The 26,981-nt window shown below is 35.7% G+C and overlaps 1 protein-coding gene across 1 annotated transcript in view; it reads right to left on the bottom strand.

Annotated features, from left to right (window-relative positions):
- Positions 1-888: 888 nt before the first annotated feature.
- Positions 889-26,981, bottom strand: part of LOC121327798 (multidrug resistance-associated protein 1-like) — a gene marked incomplete at its 5' end in the record, with an annotated part of 33,004 nt that continues 6,911 nt past the window's right edge. Inside the window, 21 exons of the mRNA XM_041272004.1 lie at positions 889-2,746; positions 3,810-4,004; positions 4,935-5,101; positions 5,741-5,899; positions 9,265-9,408; positions 10,076-10,177; positions 10,699-10,825; positions 11,541-11,740; positions 12,746-12,901; positions 13,744-13,898; positions 17,949-18,168; positions 19,090-19,150; positions 19,971-20,022; positions 20,247-20,430; positions 21,100-21,267; positions 22,105-22,281; positions 23,434-23,560; positions 23,815-23,881; positions 25,649-25,733; positions 25,961-26,107; positions 26,445-26,582. Of these exons, the coding sequence (XP_041127938.1) occupies positions 2,602-2,746; positions 3,810-4,004; positions 4,935-5,101; positions 5,741-5,899; positions 9,265-9,408; positions 10,076-10,177; positions 10,699-10,825; positions 11,541-11,740; positions 12,746-12,901; positions 13,744-13,898; positions 17,949-18,168; positions 19,090-19,150; positions 19,971-20,022; positions 20,247-20,430; positions 21,100-21,267; positions 22,105-22,281; positions 23,434-23,560; positions 23,815-23,881; positions 25,649-25,733; positions 25,961-26,107; positions 26,445-26,582 (2,976 nt within the window). The remainder of the gene's footprint in view (positions 2,747-3,809; positions 4,005-4,934; positions 5,102-5,740; positions 5,900-9,264; positions 9,409-10,075; positions 10,178-10,698; positions 10,826-11,540; positions 11,741-12,745; positions 12,902-13,743; positions 13,899-17,948; positions 18,169-19,089; positions 19,151-19,970; positions 20,023-20,246; positions 20,431-21,099; positions 21,268-22,104; positions 22,282-23,433; positions 23,561-23,814; positions 23,882-25,648; positions 25,734-25,960; positions 26,108-26,444; positions 26,583-26,981) is intronic.

The following is a 26,981-nucleotide window of genomic DNA, read 5'->3' as shown; positions in this document are numbered from 1 at the left end:
CAAAGATAAGCTAAGTGAGCTAAACCTCTCTTTTCTGATAAAATTTTAAAGATATGTACTGTGCTGAAACAATCTGAACAACAGAAAGGAAAAGAGGGTTATAGGCAATTAATGAAAACTTGCAAAAGGGAAAAAAGGGACACTCGACAGACAGCTAGCTTGCTCAGTGAGTAAACACATCTGTTTAAGGCACTTTGAAAATCTTTTGAAAACAACTCAAATCTAATAAATACAATATAAAGAAAAGAAAAAAAAAATGCTTTATAGGAATGCGAAAAACAATTACACCACACTCAGGTTTTTTTTTTTTTTTTTTGAGCTACATTGTTGTAACCGATAAAGTTAATCTGCTGTTACAGGGTTACTGAAACAGACTAGACGCTGGATGTTACTTTTCTCCTTAGTGCTCAAATTGATTGAAAGCCACGCAACGAACATTGCTTTTACCTTGTATTCAGCCACTCCACAACACCTGTCTCTCAATTACTTCACAACCAAGAATGAACCAATTAACCTTTCCACAATTATGAAACTTACTTAAATTACTGAAAACACATTTACTAAGTTGAAATAACATTAAACTTAAAAACAAACACATTGTGAGATTAAAAATCTCCATCGGGCATCATTTTGTAAAACCCCTGAATCTCAGGGGATACATTAGTTAGACCTCTTGTCTTGTTAACTGACATTCTCTGCTGAGGCCTCAGATTTAAATTAACAAGACAGGCCCAACTAGCAGCTATGATTTACCATGCTTTCACTATGCTTTATTACACATTGCTATTTACCAGGTAAACCTTTATGGGGGGGGGGGGGGGGGGGTGCAATGACAGGTTAATGCACGTTAATGGTACACTTGGCGCACTTGAAACCGCGTAGTGGATGTTAGACATTATTCTGAGCGCTCCATTGAGGCCAAATTACTTCTGAATCACCAGAATGTGAAGTCTGAAAATAGTACAAAGTGAATCTAAAATAAACAACAAGAATATATTAGTTAATACAACTTGGTTTCATAACTATACCAAGTTATTCTACAAGGGAGACTGAACCTACTCAGTGTAGGTACATTTGCTTACCTCATGCTTCATATCTTCAGTATGCCACACTGCAAGTTGTATTAATTGGAGATCACGCCATATTAACAAGGTGTTCGTAAGCCTCAATATATTCCTTAAATCATTAATAGATTCAAAACAGTACTATAAAAAGACCCTGAGTAGGCTGTGCTGTGCACTGGGTTTTTGTCAGAATTAGGGAAGGGTGCTCCTACATCAGGGTGCGATCTGATGGGAGGGAATTTGGAGAAACACACTCACTCCTGCTGACAAAAATGGACCAGCATTTAATCTTTTAAAAATAGTAAAGTACCAAAAATTAAGAGGAGCAAACAGAAATCAATAGAAACTCAGTAATTTGTATTGGTTGCACTATGTTTGAAATGTGGATCTACACCTTGAATGAATGTACGTTTGTATTAAGGTGTATTAGGACAATTAGGGTTCCGCTATATATCTTTATGCAGGGGATACAGGAAGTGAGAATGAGCATGTGAGTGAGACTTGGAAGCAAAACTAAACAGCTGCACTATCCCTTTTGCTCTGTACACATCCTCATACCATGAGCTCTCCCAACAAAGCCTTTTGAACTCACATATTGTGTGTCAACAATAAATACACAAGCCTTATGCAGACTTCTCAAAACCAAAGGAATTCATTATCAGTTTTGTTTGAGATTGGGTAAGTTCAGCAGCGGTTGTTTGGCAATGGAATATAAAATATTACATAGTAGGTTGAACTGTCTTGTACTGCAAGTCAGGGCAGTTTAAAACATGTATGTGCCATGCTCAGTTATTCTTGAGGCAATAATACACTTCCTACAGGAGGTTATGTGCAATTACTTGTGCTGAGTGCTTTTTTAAAAATAAGTATTTATTTTTTGTTTGATTACATGCATATGTTGTTATTGCCTTTTGGTTATTGAGGGTAATTTTTGAAAGTTTTAAATGTCAATAACTGCATTTGCATGGTGGCAGATGTTGGTATATGAATGATGAATCAACGTGATGCATCTTTACTGCAGGCTTTCCTGCTGTTTTGTAGTTTGATATTCCTAGTACTGCTTTCATTTTTTTTATTATCTCCTGCCTTATTGGCACAATCTTTCAGTAAGGACCTAAGGGGCTTCACATATGTCTTTCTGATTCACTGTCTGTCCAACAAGGTGGACTCAAGTAACAGGTCAAAAATGAATACTTTGGTTTAAAATAAATAAGCTATTATAAAAGTTGAGACAGGTATTACAATATCTGAGCGTTCCTTAAAACTAAACACTGTAAATGAGCATATCTAAGTTACATGGTTTTGGAAGTCTGATAAGTTACTAATACCTTAATTGAAATTAATTAGCATGAACAACTTTGGCATACTGGGATCATTTTACAAGGACCTTTACCCCAAGTAAATGCCAACTTAAGATTTACATTTTATTTTTTACTAATTGCACTTGAAAAGAACAGTAGTTTGGAATTACTATATGTCATTTTTTTGCTTTAGGTGCTCAAAATGCTACAGTGCATCAAGTAAGCCAGTGACTGTTTCAGTCCCAATGACTCACAGAGTCACTCTTCTTGTTCTGAATTATGCCAGCCTCGGAAACCATGTGAAAGAAAACACCCTTTCGCTGGATCAGATTGCTTGGAGAGTCAAACTCTACAATTCTTCCAGAATCCAGAACTAGCACCCTGCAACAAAATGGAATATCAGTTAGAAAAGTGTTCAAATATGTCCTGCAATATAATGTCACTAATCTTCCAGACAACTATATAATTCAGTTTGCTATAAAATTGGATAATTGAAATATACAACATGCTGGCACCTTTTAAGACATTTTGAGAAATGGATTACAATAGTAAACAGTGAAATGCTGGCAGTGCAGCAACACATTATTTTCAAAGCAACAGGGTTGTATTTCTGACATTAAAAGTTCATTATAATTTGTCACAATCACAAAGACTGTTGTTAAACAGATAACAAGGATAACGGAGTAAAGCATTGACAGTCACAGTAACACATTAACATCAGGGGGGCTAATTGCTCATTTTAAAAACATTTAAAACAGAGCGTTACAGTAGTGTGGATAGGGTTTTAGGTTAATGTGGGCGTCACCTCACTGATTTCTTATTTACATAATCACAAAAGATATGCACAAGGAGCTTAATTCAATTTATTAAATGTACATTTCATGCAGTATTATTTTTTTAACATTCAGTAGTTCAAGTCTCTGCCATGTACATAGAAATGATATACACATTTACATGTTGTAGTAAATGATGTAGTAATTGGGAGGACTTTACTTGGTGGCTGTACTAATTGGTCATGAATATAATCACTTTTAGATGTGGTAAAAGTTTGAGTATTAAAATAAACTCAATTAAACAGATTCATACCAGATAATTATGTAATTTTTATACTTCAAATAATAACTAATGTATTCTTCTTGTTTCTTTGGATCATTTGCAAAAGTTAAAAGCACCCCACTTGATTTAAGCAGTACTGATTTTCATCCATTAAGGGAAGTGTTGCAGAGGGACAAGTTAATGGTAGAGCACTGTTGAGGCCATTAAGGGGGGGGGGGGGGGGGGGGGGGGGGGTAATTCAGTAAGTGAAGAAACAGAACCAGAAGATTAATCAACACAAGAAGAATCCATTAGTAAAGACAACTTTTATATAATGACAGCACTATATAGAACGAAACAATGTAAACAATGTATAGAATGTGCTATAATAGAAATGCCCTTGACTCACCTATCCGAGTCCATTATTGTATGTAACCTGTGAGCTATAGTTAGTATGGTGCAGTCAGAGAACTCCTTCCGAATGGTCAGCTGGACCAAGTTGTCAGTTTCCATGTCGATAGAGGCAGTTGCTTCATCTAGGATCAATATTTTTGTTTTCCGTAATAAGGCACGTGCAAGGCAGATCAGCTGCCGTTGTCCAACGCTGTAAAACAAGTTTCATATTTGCGACAAGGATATAAATACATTACCAGGTCCAGAGAAGAGAGTATGCTAATCTCACAATGCCCTCTTTTCTAGTTTATAAAGGCAGATGTAAACCACAGAAATGACCTTACTTTATGAAAATGTGTAATTTGTTGCTTGCAATACCAGGATTTAAAAACCTGATGTCTACTTTTATAATTTTTTTACATTTCTGCCTGCAATATACTAATCTTTTTCTGGAATAGATCACGGTATAATTCATCTACACAGAAACACAACAGAGAAGCACACTGAATATACTGTAGGATATGTAATCAGTAAAAAAATAAAATAAAACAAAAATAACAGGGATATATGTTCTAATCCAAAGCTATCAATGTAGCATGGCCCGGTCCTGTTGTAGGTAGCAAGCAGGGTCTGGAAAGTATGGGGAGGATTTCAGATAATACAACGGAGATGAAATGGCCAAGTCATTTTGTAAGAGTAGTGCCTGGTACATTAAAAATAGAGGGGTACTTCAGCCCGTATTGCACATTGTTTGACTTAGACCTTTTTGTATCATTTGTTCATAGCACAGTTGTTTTCTTTATACACATTTTGTATAACATCCCCCTTGTTTAACATATCTTGAAAAACAAACTGAGTCTCTACAGCAGCTACTGCATAGTGTAATATTTCTTAATGCTTATCATTTAAGGTGTCAGTGTTATATTATAGTACATGACTGAGTGATATATGCAGAAGAGTACAAAGCTTTCAGTATTTCTACCTTCTTTGTTTACGATGAATTGGTTATATTTCTTCCGTTATTTTTTAAGGTTTATTTTGTATTCATAAATGCATTGTGGAACTTTTCTGTTGAGAATTGAACCCCTGGTATGACTCATACCAGTCATTTTGAATGTCTTTTTTTTGTTTTTTTTTTTACCTGAGATTTTCTCCACCCTCTGAAACTTCATGGTGCAGCTGCTTCGGTAATGAGCACACAAAGTCTTTCAGATAACATATTTCCAGAGCTTGCCACAGCTCTGCATCAGAATGCCTTTCCAATGGATCCAGGTTCAACCTGAGGGACCCCGAGAATAAAATGGGGTCCTGGAGATAAAAGTCATAGAATGCGTTAAGGGGAACCTCAGATTTAATCCTGTGGGTAGCTTTAACTGGATTTTAATCTATGCCTGCGCTTGGTGTGTAGGTTTTCCTGACAGGGTGAGTAATGAGAGAAAATGTTAAGAGATTTCGTTTTTTGTTAAACTGTATATACCTTTGCAAGCTTTCCAATATTTTAGTTATTTTACATGAAAACATGCAAGTACATTGTGTAATTGTGCAATATCTACTAATAGGGCTGTTCCTTGATAATGGTATACGTGTTACACTAACTAAGCTAGCACACACATTATGGGGTGCTAAGTTTGATTCTCAAATTGTCTTGGGGCTGCCAAAAGTCTGATACTGATAACCTACCTTATCAACAAAAATATATATTACCAGAAAGGCCTATGTAGTGCTTCTACTTAACTAATGCAAAAACTGCAATCTTTCAAATGTTTAAACCAAGCTTCATATAGCATTCACTCTCCAGATAGCATAACCATTTTATTAATTTCTATTTAATCACTCTGGAATCATTATGCAAGCCTGTTGTTACTATGTAAAGACAATGTGTCAGTTAGTGCTGTGATGGTAGACTACAGCACTGAAAGCTGTGCTCACACTTCTGTTATGATTTACCTGTGGAATAATGTTGAGTTTCCCACGCAAGTCATGTAGCCCAATACTGGCTATGTCAACACCATCTATTAAAATAATGCCTTTTCCCCCTTCTATGATCCTGAATAAGCAGTTACTTAGGGTGGATTTCCCTGCACCAGTTCTTCCAACAATTCCAACCTGTAAAAAAATTAAGTAAAAAATAAAAAATCAACTATTTACCAAATTTGAAAAGTAAGCAAGCTGCATTGTTTAGTTCATTAGGAATAACTCATCACATTACAAATAAACACCTCCGGTCAATATAAAGTGTGAAAGTTATTTTTTTAACTGTTACTTATTTTAATCTTACACTGTAGTAAGAACAACTGTGGAAGGCATTATTTTATGCTATACTTCGATTGAATATAGGTTTTAGAACTGATTTGATTATATTTTATATTTGTCAAAAATTGGTATCTGTAAATACATATCCCTGTAAGGATTTCTGAGCAGCAGGTAGGTATGAGTCAGCAGTCAGACGTACTGTGAAAATAACTAACAAACTTTATTTTTGTGGTAGCATAGAATAAAAACAACTACTTACAAAACAAAAGCAAAGAAAAGAAAATATGGGATTAATATTTTGCATCAAAAGACACAATCACAGGGCACAAGCTATTTCTGGCCTCTATCCAGACCAACTACTTACCGCCTTACATGGTAGCATTCAAGGTACTGAGCTCTGCCCGAACAGGTAGCATTTAATGATTGCACTTATACTAAGGGTAACGATATCACTGATTGTTTTAACAAGCATTTTATTAGGGCTAGTTTGGCATTTGGCAGATCTACAGTACAAAACAGATGCCATCAGGATTTGTTAAAGCAGTCATCAATCACATATTGATTCTAATTTTCACACAACATGGTTGTTTCCCTATCTAGCACATTAGTGACTGCTACTATTTTCCCTGTTTTAGATTATGGTGATTATATTTACCAGTTTTATTGTAAAGTCTACATAAATTAGATGTACTGAATAATTCATGTGGCAATTTTGTTCTAGTGTTCCCCTTTGAAACATCATAGTCATATGTATATACAACTAGGCTAGCTCTAATCAACCATAGGCTTTTTCATTGGTATTATTTTGTGTTTTAGGTTTGTGAAGGCTTGGCACCTCTCTTTTTGAGTGTTCTCATAGAACGTAGTATGGAGATGGAATTTGATCATCTTTCTTTATCTTGTATTAGATTGTATTAGAGAATTGCTTAGAACCTCCAGCCAATGCTTCTCTTTCAGTCCACATTAACAAATAATAGGTCCTATTTATTGTGTTCTTTGATTTCTGCATGCTGCTGATTAAGTCTGAACCACAAATGTTTTTATTGTGTTGTTTTTACTTTGCGATTGTCATTTTATTGTTTTCCAGGACACCCTTGTAAATGAGGCCTCAGTCTCAATGAGTAACTGTCCTGGTTAAGTAAATAAATATTATCCCAGTTAATCTCTCCAAACTGTTAAAAACTTAAAAACATACAAATAACCATGATCGTTAAATGCATCTATTTTCTTTCTACCAGTACGCTATAACTTATATTTTGTCTATAGTAGCTATGCTTACCATTATATTAATAAAATGACAATTACCATAAAACTGTTGAATAAGTCGATTTCCTAGGCATTTTTGCCGAGCCCTTAAAAGTGGGGAGCGACAAATACACTGGTGCGACATATGCGCCGATGTGTCTAATATTAAACTACCGTACCAGTGCCACAATGGGATTACTACATGTATCACACAAACTTAACTGTCAACAACACGATTTATTTGTTCAGGATCTACGGCATTCAGGTCGATTGCATTGCTGGGTAGACACACAAAACCACTGTTCTAATTAAAAGTTTTAATTTCTTACTCTCAATACCCTTACTCATTTTTAATCATAAACGCAAGCTTTCAGACTCTTGACTGACCTCCTCTCGAAAACGTCACAGCTATACTGCTTCACTGTTAACATAATAGCTGTCAATCTGTATGAATTTCCTTATTCCCACCCTCCCAAGCCATTGATTTGTCAATATTTGAACTGAACCCGCCCCTGGGATCCGTACCAAACAGCTATTGGTTAGAAAGGCGAGTAGTAAACTTTTCAAGTCTGTTTGTTATAACTGCAATGCTATAGTAATGTAGGTGACTTTGAGACTGGATAAAGTAGGACATTAGAAGGAAAAAAGAAAATGCTACTCAAAAGGTTTGAAATTGTGTGTTGTTGAGTTTGCCGAAATAACAAAACAAAATGTACAGTATTTGTACAGCTGGAAATTGAATGCAATTGTACTGCACCGTATGCAACACTAAAATGTTGCGTTTACTGGTTATTAAATGGTGCACTGTTTAGTTTATTTATGCTTTTTTTAATTTTTAATTGATGAAGCGGCACTTTTTAATACTTTTCTTTTAAATCTGAATTAATACAACGAATCTGTAAAAGCCAATGCAGCGGGAACTATTGTCCAAGTATGATTTTGGAAAGAAATGTTCAGAAAAGCAAAGAAGGTATGTTCTTGAACTTGTTTGGGTACTTGATAAGCTAAAATAAAATACTGGTAGTTTAATACAGATGTGATGTGCGATGTATAACTTGATTTTACGATCTGTTAATTACTATTTTTGAAGTGTTGAAAAACTAATAGTTTCTAGCAGTTTAACTAAAAACAGCAGTGTAAAATTATTAATGGAATAACAATTTGCAAACAAGGGTTATTTCAAAACTAAATCTGTGCATCTTTCTTTATTTATCGGTGTTGAGCATGTAGGGAAAAAATCAATTGAAAAAAAGTATTTCAAACACAGAAAAGGTGTTTTCCTAAAACTGAAGTCTCAAAAAGGGGGACTGACTCTTACACCAGTGAGACTTATACAATGATTTTTATGTTAATTCATTAGGTTAAAGTCCACTTCTTCCCCATGGTCTACATGAGCACAGCAGATGCGGTCTCTTTCTCCCAAAGTATCTATTTTTATTAATGAAACTAAAATCTGTTGCCTGTTCACATTCAAAATTTCTTATAGTTTACAGTATTCTCCTTGGCTGTTAGAAGCAACCGATGTCATACCTTAGATTTTAAGATAAACAGTTCTATACATTTATAAAACAATACAGATGCCAGGCTGTGGCGACATCTTCAGTGTTGGTGTGTACACCATCTATTCAGCTCAGGACCTTTTAACCTAATCGACTAACTATTCTTTTACAGGCAATATTCTTCACAGGGCCCGGAGATCGTTGCCGGAACCCAGGTAAATATAAATGTGTTATATTTCCCCCCATTTACAATAACCATTTATTCAATGTCCACATTAATGATATGTTTATTCAATGTCCATATTAGTAATAGAGGAACACATTCTCCATCAGAATCGCCAAACATATTTTAATGCTGTGAATACAAATGAACTAATAAAAACCTTATACTGTTTGTATGAAACATATAAACTATCAGAACCCTATATGCCTTTACATAAAGGAATATATCACAATTTCAAACCAGATCCTTACCTTCTCCTGACTGACTGTCTGGAATGTTATGTCTTTCAGAGCAGGCTCCAGGTCCTTCTTGTATCGAGCTTCATAGTTAATGAATTTGACAATCCCTTGGCTAGGCCATCTTTGAGGTGGTCTTTTGGATAGGACCCAAGGAGCCTTTTAAAGAATGTAACATGGCATAAATAATATAACAAACTAAAACGTGTGTGCTTTTTATTAAAGATTAGTATGGCTACTCCTGCTTCATGATAATACACAGCCACCTAATGAAATACATGTTATAAAACAGGGCTGTGGAGGATATTAATGGTTTTGAACTGAATATTTATTTGCATAGAAAACATCCATTACCAGTACATAATGTGGGTAACTAACAAGGAAGCTATGTGGTCCAGTGGTTTAAGAAAAGGGCGTGTAACCAGGAGGTCCCCGGTTCAAATCCCGGCTCAGTCACTGACTCACTGTGTGACCCTGAGGAAGTCACTTAACCTCCTTGTGCTCCGTCTTTCGGGTGAGATGTTGTTGTAAGTGTTTCTGCAGCTGATGCATAGTTCACACACCCTAGCCTCTTTAAGTCACCTTGGATAAAGGCGTCTGCTAAATAAACAAATAATAAATAATAATAATAATAGCGGTAATCAACTCACGACTCAACTGATTGATATTAATGTTTACATTGTTCAAAACAGAATTAACTTTGGAAGCGAAGTATACCAGACATGATGTTTGGGATAACGAGTTGTTCTTATATGTTCTATACCTCCATGCAGACTAACTGCTTTACTGAAAAACAAACTAAGGATTTATAAAAAAAAAAAAATACCTCTTTCTCCATTTCAGCATATTCATAAACTCTTTCAATAGCCACAGCATTGGTTTCTATCTCACATGCTTTACGAACCCAGAAATTCAAAGTTGCAGTGATCTGAAAAAAAAAAAAAAAACAGGTTAAAAGTATGGGAATATTTATTAGCATACAGTTCAGATACTTGATAACCTACCACTGATATGAACAGAAGGTCAGCAGACCAGGCTTTAAACATACAATCATTATTAACTGTGACCACAAGAGGGAGCATCTGTCTAGAAGCAGCTGTTAATGAGCATTATCAACATTCCCCCTGATCTCCAGCAAATTTACTAACATAGTTTACAATATATATGTTAAACTATATTTACTGATGTACCTATATTTTCACCATTAAAATAGAAATAAATATAAATATAAAATATACTAGTGCATGCAGTAAAATTAAAACTGAAAAATGAAATGAAATACCCCACCTTACAAAGTAAACAGATACATAGTGTAAGAAATGATATTTTTATGTCATACTGCTGGTTTCACTCAGTAAAGCCAGTAATGACACTGCAGTCTCCAAACAAAAAAAAAGCTTTGAAGGACTGTGCTTTCATTTTTTTTTTTTTTTTTTTTTATATACTTACATTTAAAGCATACGACATGGCTAAACCCACTGTTCCAGAATCCATACTGTCTTTATTATAAACCATGAATAGGGCAGCTAAGAATATCATCAGGATTCCAACAAACTCCAGTCTCACTGCAAGCCATCTGGAAAACAGTTTGAGTATAGTCCAGTGGGTCCATGACAATTCCTTCCCTGTTCCAATTCATCCCTGTCACTAAGTGGATTATTTTACAACACGTAATACAGTATTATCTGTGTATATGTGAAGGTATTTTGAATAGTATTTGTGCAACAACATTAGGCATTACTGTTTTGTGAAGTTAACCAGAGTGGATGAAATTATTAGATACAGTAGATGGTTTGGTTTTTCAGCGTTTCCCAGTGAAAACCTTTCATTGCAACAGCTGTCAGCATTGTCAAAAACACGTGGATTTGGCAGGAATGGGATTTTAACCCCATCCCTTTGAAATGTACATTCAAAATAAACAAAAACCACATACACTATTGACAAGTGCAGGGTCTCAGATCTGTCTGCCACATTCCCCATGATGGTTGTGCAGAATATTTTTGTTGTTTCATTTTATACCATAACTGTGGACTGAACTGCAGTACAGGAAAGGATAAGTTACCAGGAAACAGTATTTGAAAATAAAATTGTATCCCTTTTAAAAAAAACAAAAAAAAAAACAAGAACAAGCAGCAGCAAGCAGTACACAGAAGTAAGGGTACCAGTGATGATGGTGCTAATTCTTATGAGGTAAGAAGATGGGTTTTAAAGCCTGCTTATCTTCTGCAATGTCTTCATGTTCTGTAAGTGGTTATCAATGCCTCACAGAGACACTGTATGTCTGTCCATACCTGTTTGAAATGACATTGTTATAGTAGCAGAGCAGGTTTTCATTCAATACTTGTTTGTTCTGGTTAATGAACTGGTCCTGGTATCCATATGCTCGGATTGTAGACACACCAAACAGAGTCTCATTGAAGTGTGAGATAACAGGGGAGCGGGATGCTCCATCCAACCGACGAATCTGTCTGGAACTTGCAATGTAATACCTCTGAGAAAGACAGAAATGTGCAGAATGTAGCAAAACAGCAAGCTTCTTGACAAGGACCTTTTAAAAACAATACGCAACATTAGGCTAACTGCATAAGGAGGTTGTGTGGTCCACTGGTTAAAGAAAAGGGCTTGTAACCAGCAACTACTGATTCATTGTGTGACCATGAGCAAATCACTTGTGCCCTGTCTTTCGAGTGAGACGTAGTTGTAATAGCCTCTGCAGCTGATAGTTCATACACCTTAATCTCTGTAAGTCGCCTTGGAAAAAGCAGTCTGCTAAATAAACAAATAATAATATGAACAAGTGTATTCTATAACCAAACTAAGAGCAACAATTCTTACATATACTAGGGATTACAGAGGACAGGTAATGGTTATACTTGGTTTTAGACATAATAGGATGATAGGAAACAGTAACACTGCAACCCACTTACTGACCAGTGGGACTCAATGGGTGACCTCCATTCCCACTGTCAAGCCAACAACTTCTTTTCACCCCACCAAAGCTAAGCAGCACTTACCAAAATACCGAACCCTGGAGGCAAGAACCCAGCCTTGCATCGAGACAGATTTAAAACCACTGGCGCATGCACTCCAAAAGTCAGTGCATTTCATATGAGCAACAATGGACCCTACTCACTGCCCTTCTTAACACTAGTTGTGGATTAGTATGTAGTTTATTTCACTTCCCCACACTGCATTTTTCTTCTGCGTATTCTGTGTATATAAAATACTTCTCAACTATCGCTTTTGTTAAAAATGGCAACAAGGTTAAGAATGTGTCCTTGAATATGCTTCACACAGAGATAGGGAAGATGGTTCCAAGTGAGATTAAGTTTGTGTATCAACAACCTAAGTAAACAAATTGGTCTACAAGGCTGTTTTCTGAGTAGAAGACAGGGTTATGGAGAAATGTATTAAACAGCTACAAAAGAGTTATATTTTAGGGTAAAATCTAACCGGATTGTGGGTCGAAAATTACTCCAGGCTAGGGTTCACATACCTGAATAGTAAGGTAAAGGACAGCCAATGGCAAGACAACCAACAGAAAAGTTGGCGTGACGACAGTAATTATCAGTACGGTTCCCACCACATCCAACATACAGTTCAACCAGGTCCGGAGGTAATAATGGAAACGCTCATCAATTGTAAAGATATCCTGTAGAAAGCAATGTGTGTCATTAGTTCTTTCTAAGAAGGCACTTTTATCCTTTTTATGTCGTTATAATCATTAGAATGATATAAATCCATTTCTTTCTTTATAATAGGTCCAGTAGTGCTAGAGGTGTATTTATATACTGCAAACAGCAGATGCGGTATTCCAGGATGTGGTCTCTATGACAGTGCAGTTTCCACAGACTGGATTGTGCCTCGGGAATAAACAGGCTCAATAACACTGCTAATACTGCAAGGGATATATGGTCTTTCAGTTCTCGAAAGCTTATACCTTTTACCATAACTTCGCTAACAAACTAGCAGCCTTTTAAACAATTTAGAATTAGAAAAATTCATACATTTTCTTTTCAAAAACATATGGTTAAGTAAAACTATAAAAGTCTTGACAACTACAAGATCAAAATAAAATAAAGGGGTTTGGAGAAAAGGTTCTTAAGCTTCATAGTGTAATCAGATCATGCCACAATGCGAAAGCTCTCATTGAAATTAATGGCTTTTGTGGGAACAGAAAACTAGCATGATCTGGATACACTATAAAAATATCAAAACAATTGGGACTATGTTCATAAATGTAGTGCTACGATATGTACAACACAAATACAGCAAAGGTAAAGCAATGCATGTTCTGTACCTATAACTCTTCAACAACTGACAATGGAGTAAAACATAAAGACATCAGAGAGAATCCAAGTATCTCCGCTTCCAAACCTAGTCAGATTCATTACTCACATTTCACATAGATTCAAGTGACTCTAACCATTTTATGTTTGTGTCCTTCCTTTGGTATGATGGTAGTTCGTGGAATGACTTGTTTTCTCTGTTTACCTTAGTGAACCTGCTGATGACCTGACCCATAGGGGTTGTCTCGAAGAACAGAAGAGGAAGATGAAGAATGCTGTCCAGCATCTGGTGATGCAGAATCCGAGAGGCATGCAAACTCCCTCTGGTTAAGACATAAGCACCGCAACATACCAGCAAACCTATGAAAAAAGTCAAGTTGCCAACATGTCACACTGAAGAACAAGAAAAAAACAACAATGACAATTCTAAAATGAATAAGAAATAACCTGTGTAGTAGCTAACAATAATTCCATCAGCATTACCTGTTGTGCTGTTCCAGTCACTCAAACGTAGTTTTGAAAGACATTTTTATAGTAAACCTGTACTGGATTTTAATTTTAAAAGATTGCATCTGGTTATTATAGCTACACTAGAATAAAGTTATCAGTCTGAGTGTCTTTTTTCAGGCAGTCTGTTTCACTACCTGAAAAGCATGTCAACCATTAGGGGAGGCAGGCAGTTTGTAATAGCAGGAATGAAAGTGTTAAAGGAGTTTGGACAATTCCACCTTACAGAGAAAACGACCACGGAAGTGCGAACATAACTAAAAGTATGGCTAGCAAACAGTATAACAGTAGTCTCATACAGCTTGTTTTAAAATAAAGAGACAAGATGTATGTGTTTCTTTCACAACTGCACATTGACAGCTATGGAATTGTACGACAGGTAAGAATTATTTAGTAAGTACAAGTCCCTAAATGAAATGTCTGAATTGTTTATTTCTGATTTGGTAGATTCCATTTACCCCCCAGCTCAAAAACCTGTTAAAATAGGTTAACAAAAAGAGACCAGCAGTTCTTTAGAAAGATATGAAACGTCTGATTACCTGCCCCACTATAATATAATACAAGGTAAGAAAACTGATTATAACGGTTGCACTCCTATAAGGACCTGCAGTCAACTAGACATACCTGAACACAAGCTATATAATAAAAAGAAACAGCTCCCTCATAATGATTACAGAGATCACGAGTAGGAAACATTGTAAAAATGTCTTGGATACAATATAATAAGACTGGATATAATAAACACCCCAAATTATAATTAATATTGAACTTTCTAACCAGGTTATCAATGTAATTATAATGGCCTACTGTCTCATGGAAATAGTCCCTCATTAGCCTGTAGAGAGCCTACACAGATGGAAATTATATCCCAAAAAAGATTAGTTCTAAATTCTACTGTGAAGCGTCTCCTGGATTATTCTCTCCTGAAAATGCTTCAGCAACATTTGGAGCCCCTTTTCTATGCAATATCCAAAGGAAATGTATAAAAACTGCCCCAGTAGTGTTTTATGCGGAGCAGGTGGTAAATGTATTGGTAGAGCAGACTACCAGCCTCTTTACGGACTGCACTGTTTAGAAACCCTTATATGAAACCCACCAGCTTTTTATTTGTCCAAATATTAGACTGCTAGTAAGGGCTAACATATAGGTTGTTACAAGTCTCATTAATATCAGAGACAAACCCAGTGGCACTGTTAAAATGTAATATGCACTGAACATGTTACAATGTAAAACAACTTTAGGATCTTCCTGTAACTTGGGGTTGTCTAGTTTTTCCACAGGGATAATTACACAAAATTATCTTGAAATCTACTGCATTTAATGCTTCTGTCTATTTTAATAAACCAACTGTCATGCTACTGCTAATATTATGTTTTCATTTATATATTTATATTATTTCATAATTCTGAAGTAATCGAAGATGGCAGATTCTGAAAAAAATAAATAAAATAAAATACAGTAGAACCTCAGAGTTAAGAACACCTTGGGAATGGAGGTTGTTTGTAAGTCTGAAATGTCCGTATCTGAAAATGAGTTTTTAAATGGTTCTAATACATGTGTACACATGCTGTCTACACCCATAATCTGCCGAATAGTAGCACACAATGCATTATTATGGTTTGAAAGGCTTTACAAGCATACTATTCATGGGAAAAATGCTAAACTTAACACTCTGCTCTGTTTAAACTAAAATGTTCCTAGTATGTGCATTGAAATCTACCTCACCTCTGACTGGATACATTTGTTGGTACAATAATTTTGCCTTCTCCATAACCAACAAGCCACTTATAGAAATCATTTATCAAAATCATCATCGTCAATTTTATCGAGGTTTACCGTTTTATAATCATTTATGTATAGATATATATATATATATATAATTATATATATTATTTTTTTTTTTATAATATATATATATATATATATATATATAGATATATATATATATATATATATATATATATATTATTTTTTTTTTAATTTTCGCTACATAATTCCGCAAAATATTGTATTCTCATTGCTAAGTATGAACCGCTGTCAGGTTTTTAAAAATATTTTGCAGTAATCATTTTTCTGTGTTTCTTTTCTTTTAAAGTGCATGCAGATGGATACTGATATACAGTGCCTATAGAAAGTCTCCACCCCCTTTAAAAAATGTTCACCTTTTGTTGCCTTATAGCCTAGAATTAAAATGCATTAAAATAGTTTTTTTTTTCATTAATCTACACATCCTACCCCACAACTTCCAAGTGAAAAAAAATATTCTAGAAATTTGTAGAAAATTAATAAAAAATAGAAAATAAAATAGCTTGGTTGGATAAGTGTCCACTCCCCTTGTAATAGCAATCCTAAATTAGCTCAGGCTTAACTAATTGCCTTCAAAATCCCACACCAAGTTAAGTGGCCTCCACTGGTGTTGTGATTCACATGATTTCAGGATAATTTCAGCAGTTCCTGTAGGTTCCCTCTGCTGGGTAGTGCATTTCACAGCAAAGACTCAACCATGAGCGCCAAGGCGCTTTCAAAAGAACTTGGGACAAAGATGTTGAAAGGCACAGATCAGGGGATGGGTATAAAAAAATATCAAAGGCCTTGAATATCCCTGGAGTACAGTCAAGACAATTATTAAAAAGTGAAAGGTGTATGGCACCACCAAGACCCTGGCTATATCAGGCTGTCCCTCCAAACTGGATGACCAAGCAAGGAGGAGACTGATCAGAGAGGTTACCAAGAGGCCAATGGCAACTTTGACAATATCCCAAGCACTCCACAAATCTTGCCTGTATTTTACTCAAGAAAGCCCACCTTGAATCCCGTTTGAAGTAAGCAAACAAACACTCAGGAGATTCTGTAGCCATGTAGCAAAACATTTTGTGGTCTGACAAAACTAAAATGGAACTTTTTGGCCTAAATGCAAAGCATTATATTTGGCACAAACCAAACACAGCTCATCACCCAAAGAACACCATTCCTACTGTGAAGCATGGTGGTGACAGCATCATGTTATGGGGATGTTTCTCATCGGCAGGGTCTGGTGGTGCCATACACCTTCCAGGTTAAAGGGAAAATTAATGGAGCAAAGCACAGAAAAAGTCCTTGATGAAAACCTGCTGCCCTCTGCAAGAATGCTGAAACTGGGACAGAAGTTCACCTTTCAGCATGACAATGACCCAAAGCACACAGCCAAAGCTACACTGGAGTAGCTAAGGAACAAAAAGGTAAATGTCCTTGAGTGGCCCAGTCAGAGCCCCGACCTAAATCCAATCAAAAATATGTGGCATTACTTGAAGATTGCTGTCCATCAGTGCTCCCCAAGGCACAGACTTGAACAGTTTTGTAAAGAACAATGGTCTAATATTGCCAAATCTAGGTGTGCAAAGTAGGTAGAGACCTATCCCAACAGACTCACAGCTGTACTTGCTGCCAAAGGTGCTTCCACTAAGTTGAAAAAAGTACAAGGGGGTGCAGACTTTTGTCACAGCCTGTTTTTCACATTTTTAGATACTACCGCCCCCCGACCCAACGATAAAATGGTTTATCATTTAATCGCCCCAATTTCTATCGCAATTTTTTCAGCTATTTTTTTTCTGTGTTAATAACTTACTTATTCTTTAGATCAATTTAAGTGCAGCCCTTATTTGGTAAGTCAGTTTGAATAAATTCAGCGGTGAAATGTTCACGTCTCTACTCATCCATTTACAGTACATTTAATTACAAGCTATTAATGCTAAATTCTGTATGCATACACTAACAAACTGATTACAAACACTATTTGAAAAGGTGATTGGCAATAGGTAGACCACAGTTTTTGATATTAGACTGTTACAACTGCTTGTGTGATGTCCCAGACCATTCCAAAATACATACAATGGCTGTTTTTAATCAAAACCAAATACAATTTACCTTGCATAAGACCCATTAGCCCATAGATGGCGAGTCTCGAGTTCCTGAGATCCTTCCATTCAGTCAGGTCCTGAACCTGTTTGGCCTCTGATGTCCAAGTGCTAAGTAGCCAGTTCTGTCCCACTGAAATGATATTCTGGCCTAAATAGGCACCTAAGGTGAGAAGAACCCACAGCCATCTAAAGGATTGTAGGTACTTCTTGATAACAGATCCCTTAACCTGAAAAAAGGGTAAAGAAAATGAGCAACTCCTAGATTCTGATACTCTCAATAGTCTGTGCTAAATCATTTCATGAGGTTCAGTTTTGAAATATGATCACGTTAGCAGACATAGCACACCGTACACATTGACAAAGCAGAGGTTCTCAAACCTTTTCTTGTTTGGGGGTCCCATTTTAAATACAATTTCGAATTGGGACCCCCCCCAAGCAGATAAAATAACTGCAGTGAATGTAAATGTGTGATATTGTCTGCAGGTATCACAAAGACTGTCTCTCACCACAACAGTGTAAGGTCTCATTTATACATGCAGGTTTTATGCTATTATGTGCTCACGGCAGAATAATCCTTCAAAATGAAAATACATAAAGGGTGTCAGAAGAATTGAGATGGGGAGACCTTGGTAATTGGATATTCATTAATCCATGCATGCAGAAAGTACATTTGTATTACTTAAAATTATTCTGCAAGGAATGGAAAAAAATTACAAAATCAAAAAACATACAGGAGTATCAAAAGAAATACCAGTTTTCAAAATATGCTACAAATAACAATTAAAACACATGCTACACTTGGTCAGCTTGTTTTCTTGGTTGATACAACTTATATAAGGGTTTTCCCATCGTGATAAAAGCATTTACTTCCTATACAGCAATAATAACGTTTATAGGTGAAACCCTTGACTTATTGCATTCTACACTACTCAATATTGCTGAATCAAGTGTACTATACACTTGTTGCAAATTTCTATTGTCCTGTACATTAGACTGCTGGTGATACTACTAAAGGTATTTTACTTCTATTCACTCATATCTATGCCTCCATTACATTTCTGGAAGCTTCTATCTATACAAAAGTCAAGATATGTTTGTACATGCTTTAATGTGCTGAGAACAAGGGAAGGAGAATTTATTTTACATACATTTCCAGTTGCAACTTTTTCCTTATTCATTACACGCTGGGCTTGCTTTTCTTGAGAGCGCCTGGAATAAAAAATAAATAAAAATAGAGAACTCAGAACAAACTGTTTTAGTGAAATAATAATTAGTATAAACGCTCAACTTTTTCTTTAGCTAAAACAAATACACAGTATCTTCAAAAGTTGCTCAAATAGTTGTTTATTATTATTATTATTATTATTATTATTATGGTCAAATGAATGTAACATACACCTGTAAATATGTAGCTTAAAATGTCATTCAAATGGGATTTTATATTTCCTTTACTGCTATATGGTGATTGGTTTCATTCACAGCGTTTCTAGGTTAGGTTGCTCCAATAATAAGCTATCATCACGTGTCTGTAAATATGCTTTTACTCCTTTCTTTGAGCTTCTCTGAGGGTTCCTAAGTTCTGGGACAAACAGCCTGCTTCATACCATTCAAATGATCGAGTAGGTGTGACTAGCAGAGTTGAAAGGTCCCCTTGTCACGTGATTTGAATGGAATGAGGAAGGCTGTTCAGTGCCAGACTGCTACTCTAGACAAGCTCAAGGCCAGGTAAAGACAGATTTAGAGAAAAATGAGTAGAACAACAGAACCCATAATCCATAGAAGCAACAGAACCCATAACCACTCAGAATTACTGTAAACACCATACATTAGTACTGGCAGTGTAAAATGTATTAAAAGGGTACTTACTTTTTAATTAGTGTTATTAGTATAAAAAAGTTACCATATCCTAGATCCACTTCTGCATTATACAAACATAAAACTGTAAGGTCTGTACAGTATTATACCTGTATAATAAATGGAAAATAATGAATCCGTGTCTACTGTTAACTACATGTCTGTTCAGACTTACCCTTTCGATATTTCTCTTAAGAATGTGCTGCTTTTCAGTTTTTCTGTATTTTCTGTAAAGAAAAAAAAAAGTGTATGTTAGACATTTAAGAATTATGGTACAACAGGGTGTTGTGATATTCTGAAATATCACAACGGCTGTGGATGTTATAAGGCATAATGCCATAGGCCTCACAACACCCAGTCATGCCACAGTTCTTCAGAAGAATACATTAGCTAAGCAGTGAAGTCCTTTATATTCACTACAGAATCTAAATTTAATACAAAACACACATACCTTCAGCACTGGAGCGGCTGCCTTTAGTTTCTTGGCAATAAACGTCAAGGAATTCTGCAAACTTCTGCCTGTCAGACAGTAGTTTCTGATAGGATCCCATCTCAATTATCTTGCCATCTTCCATCACCACTATCATGTCAGCAAGAGGTAACACTGCAGGGCTGTGGGTCACTAAAATGCATGTCTAAAAAACACAGAGCCTGTTTTCAGTGTGTGCTCAATCTGGTGCCTTACAGTGGTTAGAAAAAGCTTCCATGATTCTAGCAACAGCGTGTAGGGCCACCATGGGCATGGATTTACAGCTTCTAATTCTCCTTTCAGGGAGTTTGGGAGTGGGAGTGGGTGGTAACATCTGTCTCATGAATGATCCCTTGAGTCATCAGAAAAATGAGTATGCCTTACAGTATAGACCTTTAACAAACCATTCAAAATACAGTCCAGTGATCAGTAACATGAGAAAGTAGATCATCATGACTTGCCATCCACTAAACAAACATCTACAAATGTAAGCTTAACGTGCACTGAGCCGCACCCATTATATGCAGCCGTGGCAAAGAAAGTTGATGTGTCAACATCGTAGGTGCCTCGCCTTGTGAGAATAAAAAACAGTGATTTGAATCATTTCTAGAAACAGAACTGTTTCATGTGAGATACCCTTATTCCTAAACTGTCAAAATCTTTTAACAAAATCTTTTAAAAATGTTTGTCATTAGGACCATGTGTATGTTTCATTCACCATTTTTAAGGAGTCTATTATATTTGTACCCTATCAATAAGTGAAAAAACATATCTGCAGGATTATCTTTTAACTAGGTTTTATACAGTATTTCAAGATCGTGTTTCCCCCACATACTTTGCTGTTTATAAGTCCAGTGGGTCCAATCACTCGGTCCAAAAGTTGTCTTCCAACGTGCACATCAACAGCTGACAAGGGATCATCCAGCAGGTAAATGTCAGCGCCACTGTAAACTGCCCTCGCCAGGCTCACTCTTTGCTTCTGCCCACCGCTCAGATTCACTCCCTATCACCATAGGCAGAAAAAACACATGAGCTCCTATTTACAGCTAATCCTATGACACATAGTTGTGTTGACATCACTGTAAAACAGGGGGTTTGCTAAGAATTATACAGAACTAACTAGCTGTGCTCTGTAGGTTAAGATTGTATTTCTTGTTATTTCTGTTAAATGTTTTAGAAAGACTTTGCCTGAAAAGCAATACAGGGCTGTTTTTGTTACTGAAATCTGCCAGATAGGATTTCTTGGTCACTGAGCTTGAAACTGACTTGCAACAGAAAGATGCACCTTTATGGCAGGAGGTTAAAATAAATGGGGCAAAATTATTATTATTTTTTTAATTGGATGACAGTAATAATCAAAAGCTGTCTATCAAATTAAACGAAAATCTTAATATACTGTTTGTATCATTGAAATGGCTAAAACAATGCAACACTGAAATGGTAATTTAGAAGCCATACAAAGTCACATATTGAGATCCTCTTACCAGGGGATGATAGAGCTGATTTACTAATCTATAGGTTGTGATTTGCAGTACAAACTATAAAGAGAAACACAGTATGGGTATGAAATAGCAGTTATCAGAACTAATGTCACATGTTTGTGAAAAACAAAAATGTTACAGTGCCCTTTACTCCTCAATAGAGCTCCTATGATCATCTCCCAGTGCACCAGAATACCAGGATGTGATGACTGAAAAACAATATGACACAAACGAATACATAAAACATGCACACTACATGGACTACAGTAACTCAGATATGTCCTACAGATACTAAGTTGCATTTTAAGGGTTTAATATCACCAAAAAAATATCTGATATAATTTTCTTTCCATACTAACTCTCTCTCCAATTTCTGTTTGGTCCCCATCTTGCAGAAGTTCAAGGTCAGGGAGGAGACAGCATGCCTCCAAAACTGCGTGGTACAGCTTCTCATTCATTTCTGAGCCAAAAAGAATATTTTCTTGTAAGGTGGCATTCTGAATCCAAGCCTGCTGGGAAACATATGCCACCGAACCCTGTACATTGAAAGCAAATCAGCTCATTACTATCAACAAGCAACACAGTAATACAAAAATGTAAGACAATAAACAAATCCTGGTATCTTCTTTGAAAATACAATCAAATTAATAGGTATGTCAAATATTTAATATTTTAATATTCTTAGTTGAAAATAGAAAGGCATATATTACAGGTTTATAGGACGGCAAAAGTCTGAGGGCATTTGCAGGGCCCAAAATTAATGGTGGACATGCAGCAATTGCCATGGGTGCCTTTCTCAATTGCCGCAATACCCATCAACATGTATGTCTGTTCACAGCAATTATGGCCGCAGTGCCCTTTCCACCTCTGCAACTAGAGACGTCTGTACACAGCAAATCAGGAAGTGCTTGATCCAAACAATAACATGGTTAAGTGTATTATGGGGGTTAAGTCACATCAGCAGGGGAAAAAAACATTTCAGAAAAAAGTCCTGAAAAAAAAAGCATTTGCCAAAATAAAAACACAGCTTTCTGAACAAATAAATAGTTAATATTAAGTTAAACTGCATTGTTTCTTTCTGTAGCCAATAATTAGTTTTATATATGAACCCTTTGCAAAATTATACAACACTTGGGCCTTGACATAGGTTTAGTGGCCTTGGTACCCGGAACAAATATAATGAACCGATGGAACTTTTGGCCTTGCCAATTTTTTTGCCAATTTAGAGCCCTTATACTGGCATAAGTAGAAGGGGACTAACCCAGGCTTACTCATTTACATGTGTTGTTGTAACCGGCCACACAGAAGTTTACCATCCTATAACTCTATTACATGCTGCATTGGAACTGTTTTGTTAGCTCTACATCCTTTAACTGTACACTGTAAAGTACAGTAAATATCAGCTATGGAGATCAAATGTCTGGCTAGTGCAGTGTTTTTATGACAATATTGCAAAAAACCATTGCTGCACCCAGCACGGCTGGTGCCAGGCAGCCATTTGAATAACAAGAATTTCAATTTGGATAATCAATAGAACTGTATAAAGTGTCTACATCAAGATTGTTAAGAAAAGGTGATAGTACATCAATTATGACATAAACCAAACACTGAAGGGTCAAGATTATTAGAATATTTAGCTGAATTGTAGAGAATTATAGTGAAATGCACAGCCTAGTACTAAAGCTGACCTTTCTCTGGACGAGGCCTTCAACCTTTTCCATCTCCCCAAGGATAGAAGACAAAAGGGATGATTTTCCAGCACCAACCTGGCCCACCACTGCAACCAGAGATCCATCTGGTATTTTCATATTCAGACTAAAAATAAAAAAAAAGTACTCACTACTTATTGTGGGTGTTTCAGTTTGATATTTTATCAACAGGAGGATTGCTCCCAAGGTAAATTCACAGACCACTTGTCAGCTTTTTGAACCTCATATTACAGCACCCAGCTGAATACCGCTATAGGTATCTGGACATTTTAAATTACTGAATACTAATGGTTTAAATGACATATTCTTACCACTGATGTTACTGACATTATTGCTGGTCTCACTTTTACTCCCACTTACTCTCTTAAAGCTGGACGTCCAGTCTTATCCCAACGAAAGGAAGCTCCAGTGAATCCTACAGCATGGCCTATAGAAAAAAAAAAAAAAAACATTATTTTAACCTCTCTCATAAAGATGGCATCATTACAATATACAGTAATCCATCAGTAAGACGGCGTTTGTTTATTATTGAACAGAGAAGATTAGTGCAGAGCCTGTAGATCCCACCAAAGTTTTCGTACACTGTCAGTGCTCCAGATAAGGGGCGTACTGTTGTAATTCGACTAAAAAACAGCCATTTACAACCTCCCAAAAATATGGAGGATTTGTTTTACAGCCGTGGAAGTTTGGAAAGTTGAAACAAATTACAGTATATTGTGCCATGTGTACTGATCAGAGCAAATGGTATACACGTATATAATTAGAAACTTTCATTTTATCTGTGGAAGAGTCTAATGAAATGCAGATTTTGCCAGTACACAAACATGTATGATAACAAAGTAATGGAATTGTTACACTACTAGTCTATACCACATACACTCCATTTAAAAAAAAAAAAAAAAAAAAATATATATATATATATATATATATATATATATATATATATATATATATATATATATATATATATATATATATATATATATATATTTTTATCTCCCTTAGTTCCTTGTTACAGCTGTTATGGACTATACCTTTTATTTGAGAAGGGAAACCTGAAAACGTATGTGATTATTATTACTTTTTTTAAAAAAATGAAAATCACTATAGAGCTAAGACAAATTATACTGATATATTCTGTTTTAGTGCAATGTTTTTATATTGCAAAACCACTGCAAAAGTTGCAAAATAAACAAACTAAATACATTTTGTTATTTTGCATGATTAGTATGTTATATAACAGTGTGCAATATATCTGTTTATAGTAATTTAAGGTACAGAATAAAAACGGTGTGAAGCCCCTTGAGGATTCTATACCAGTAGTGACTAAAGTTTATTCAAAGGAATTAGTCTACAAAAGACTACAAAAATATAAAAGCCAGGGTAAATCCTGACTTATTTTATTGCCACAAAACTGTACTGCTGCAGTTTGTGGGAAATTTAAAATTATTCCTGCTGATGAAATTCTGGGAGTGATTACTGCTGACAGGAAAAGAAAGATCTGGAACACTGCACTGGGTTGTATGAACTCAGTTCAGTGTGTGGATATGTAAATAAATCCTGTACACCTGCGGAGTGTATCAAATTCAACCTCTGTCTCGATCTCCTGCCTGTCACTCAGCAGTGAATGCATGCGCTGAAATGGCAGGTGGCTACCCTGTATCTTTCTAAACAATTGTTCCAGCTGTGTATAATGGTATTTAAAATAGGATTCATTTATCTGACTTTTTACATATCCACCCTTACTCTGGTCCCACCGCAGTTGGATAGGCGACAGACAACTCTATTCATAATAGTGCTGAGACTAACATGTTATTTTCATGTTTGTTTATCTGTTCAAAATTCAAACAAATGTTAGAATATTTGTTCATTTGCAAAAAGTAATCTAAGCTCTTATTGTAAGGCCTTCACATTATGATATTTATTGTAAAGTACAATAAATATCATAATGTGAAGGCCTAACTTTACTGCTCTGAATTAACTGCAAAGCAAAATATGCCATACAGTAGTTATCCATTATAAAAGTGTGCATGTCAGGCATAAACACTACATAGACACAATAAACAAATTATTATAAACATATGAAGCATATTTTTATTTTTATTTTTTTAACATACAAATCAACTGTAAACCTGTTCTCAAAATACATTAAAGTGAAAATCAGAAAATGATTCTTCTCCAAATTCCTACCTACCTCCAAGGTATTCAGTCTGAACATCTCGCAGTTTAAGTTCTTCTCCACTGAGGAAGTTCTCCAGTCGACTGAGAGATACCTTTGTCTAGGAGATTACATAAACACAGTATTTAATTTATACCCATGTTTGTAGAGCATAAAACAATTTTATTGTAATAAAATGCAAGGTTATATCCAACTACACTCAATCACAGATGAATAATTTAGCTCTGTATACACAAATCAGAGTGCTCTACACAAACTGAATAACCCACTAGCCTCCTGTTATTTACTGTGAAGACAGCTCCCCCATGAATATGGATGTGTTTGTACCTGAACAACCGATGAAATTACAGTAGGTAGATCAAACAGTGGCAATCTCAAAATATTAAACAAGGAGATTGATGTAAAAACTTTGGATGCAGTTAAAACATTCCCATCATCTGCCAATACAAAGACTCCAAACGTTGCCAAGGAAACCTGCAAAGAAAGAGTAAATGGAATAAATAACAAGACAGTATACCCACAGTCAGGTACATTAACTATCACTTACTGTGCTCTAGTCTTATATTAATTGCACTGGTTTCTTAGCACACAAATAATAAATATAGGTTGTTTTACCTTCCCCTCATCTTTCAAACAGTGTACATCAGGCTACAGTATACAGTTAAAACTAAACAGTGTTCTGAAAGCTTGGAAATTCTTGTTCAAGCAGTCATCATTTACATTTGTTAAAATAAAACAGATCTACAGTACTTCAATTTGAAAAAATACATTAAGATTAAAAAATTAAGCTCAGCTTTAAAATGTTCCCTACCAAAAAAGGGACACAGGTTAACATCAGCATGGAAAACGCAGTCAAGTATCCTGAAAATTTCAGCATCTCCATTTCGCTTTCTCGAATGTCCACTACCTTCTGAAGAAATGATGGCTCCCATGCATACAGCTTCAGAATCTAAACAAACAATAGCATCCAAATAGAAACTTACATCTTTTGAATTTTATTATATCAGTATCTTTCTTATTTCCAACTTGTTGCAGACAAAACATGGTGGAAATAAGTTAAACATTGTTAGAAATGAACAGATTAGCTCAATGATTTGCTAATAAAAAAAACATTAGCATGGCAAGTACATCAGAAATTTTGAGTGACCATTTTTAGCAGGTGAACGGGTATAAGCCAGCATAGCTGGACAGGAGTGCCTTTATTCCTGTGCTTGCTCCAGTGTTTTACTATTAATAATGGTGCAAGTTAGATGATTTAACCAACAAATGATATAAAATACCAAACATATCAGATTCTATTTCAGAAGGAAATCAAAATAACTATTCAGATATTGTTATGTTACTGTAC

This window comes from Polyodon spathula, chromosome 15 (genome assembly GCF_017654505.1).
Source record: "Polyodon spathula isolate WHYD16114869_AA chromosome 15, ASM1765450v1, whole genome shotgun sequence".
NCBI lineage: Eukaryota > Metazoa > Chordata > Actinopteri > Acipenseriformes > Polyodontidae > Polyodon > Polyodon spathula.
This window is presented reverse-complemented; position numbering and strand designations above follow the sequence as displayed.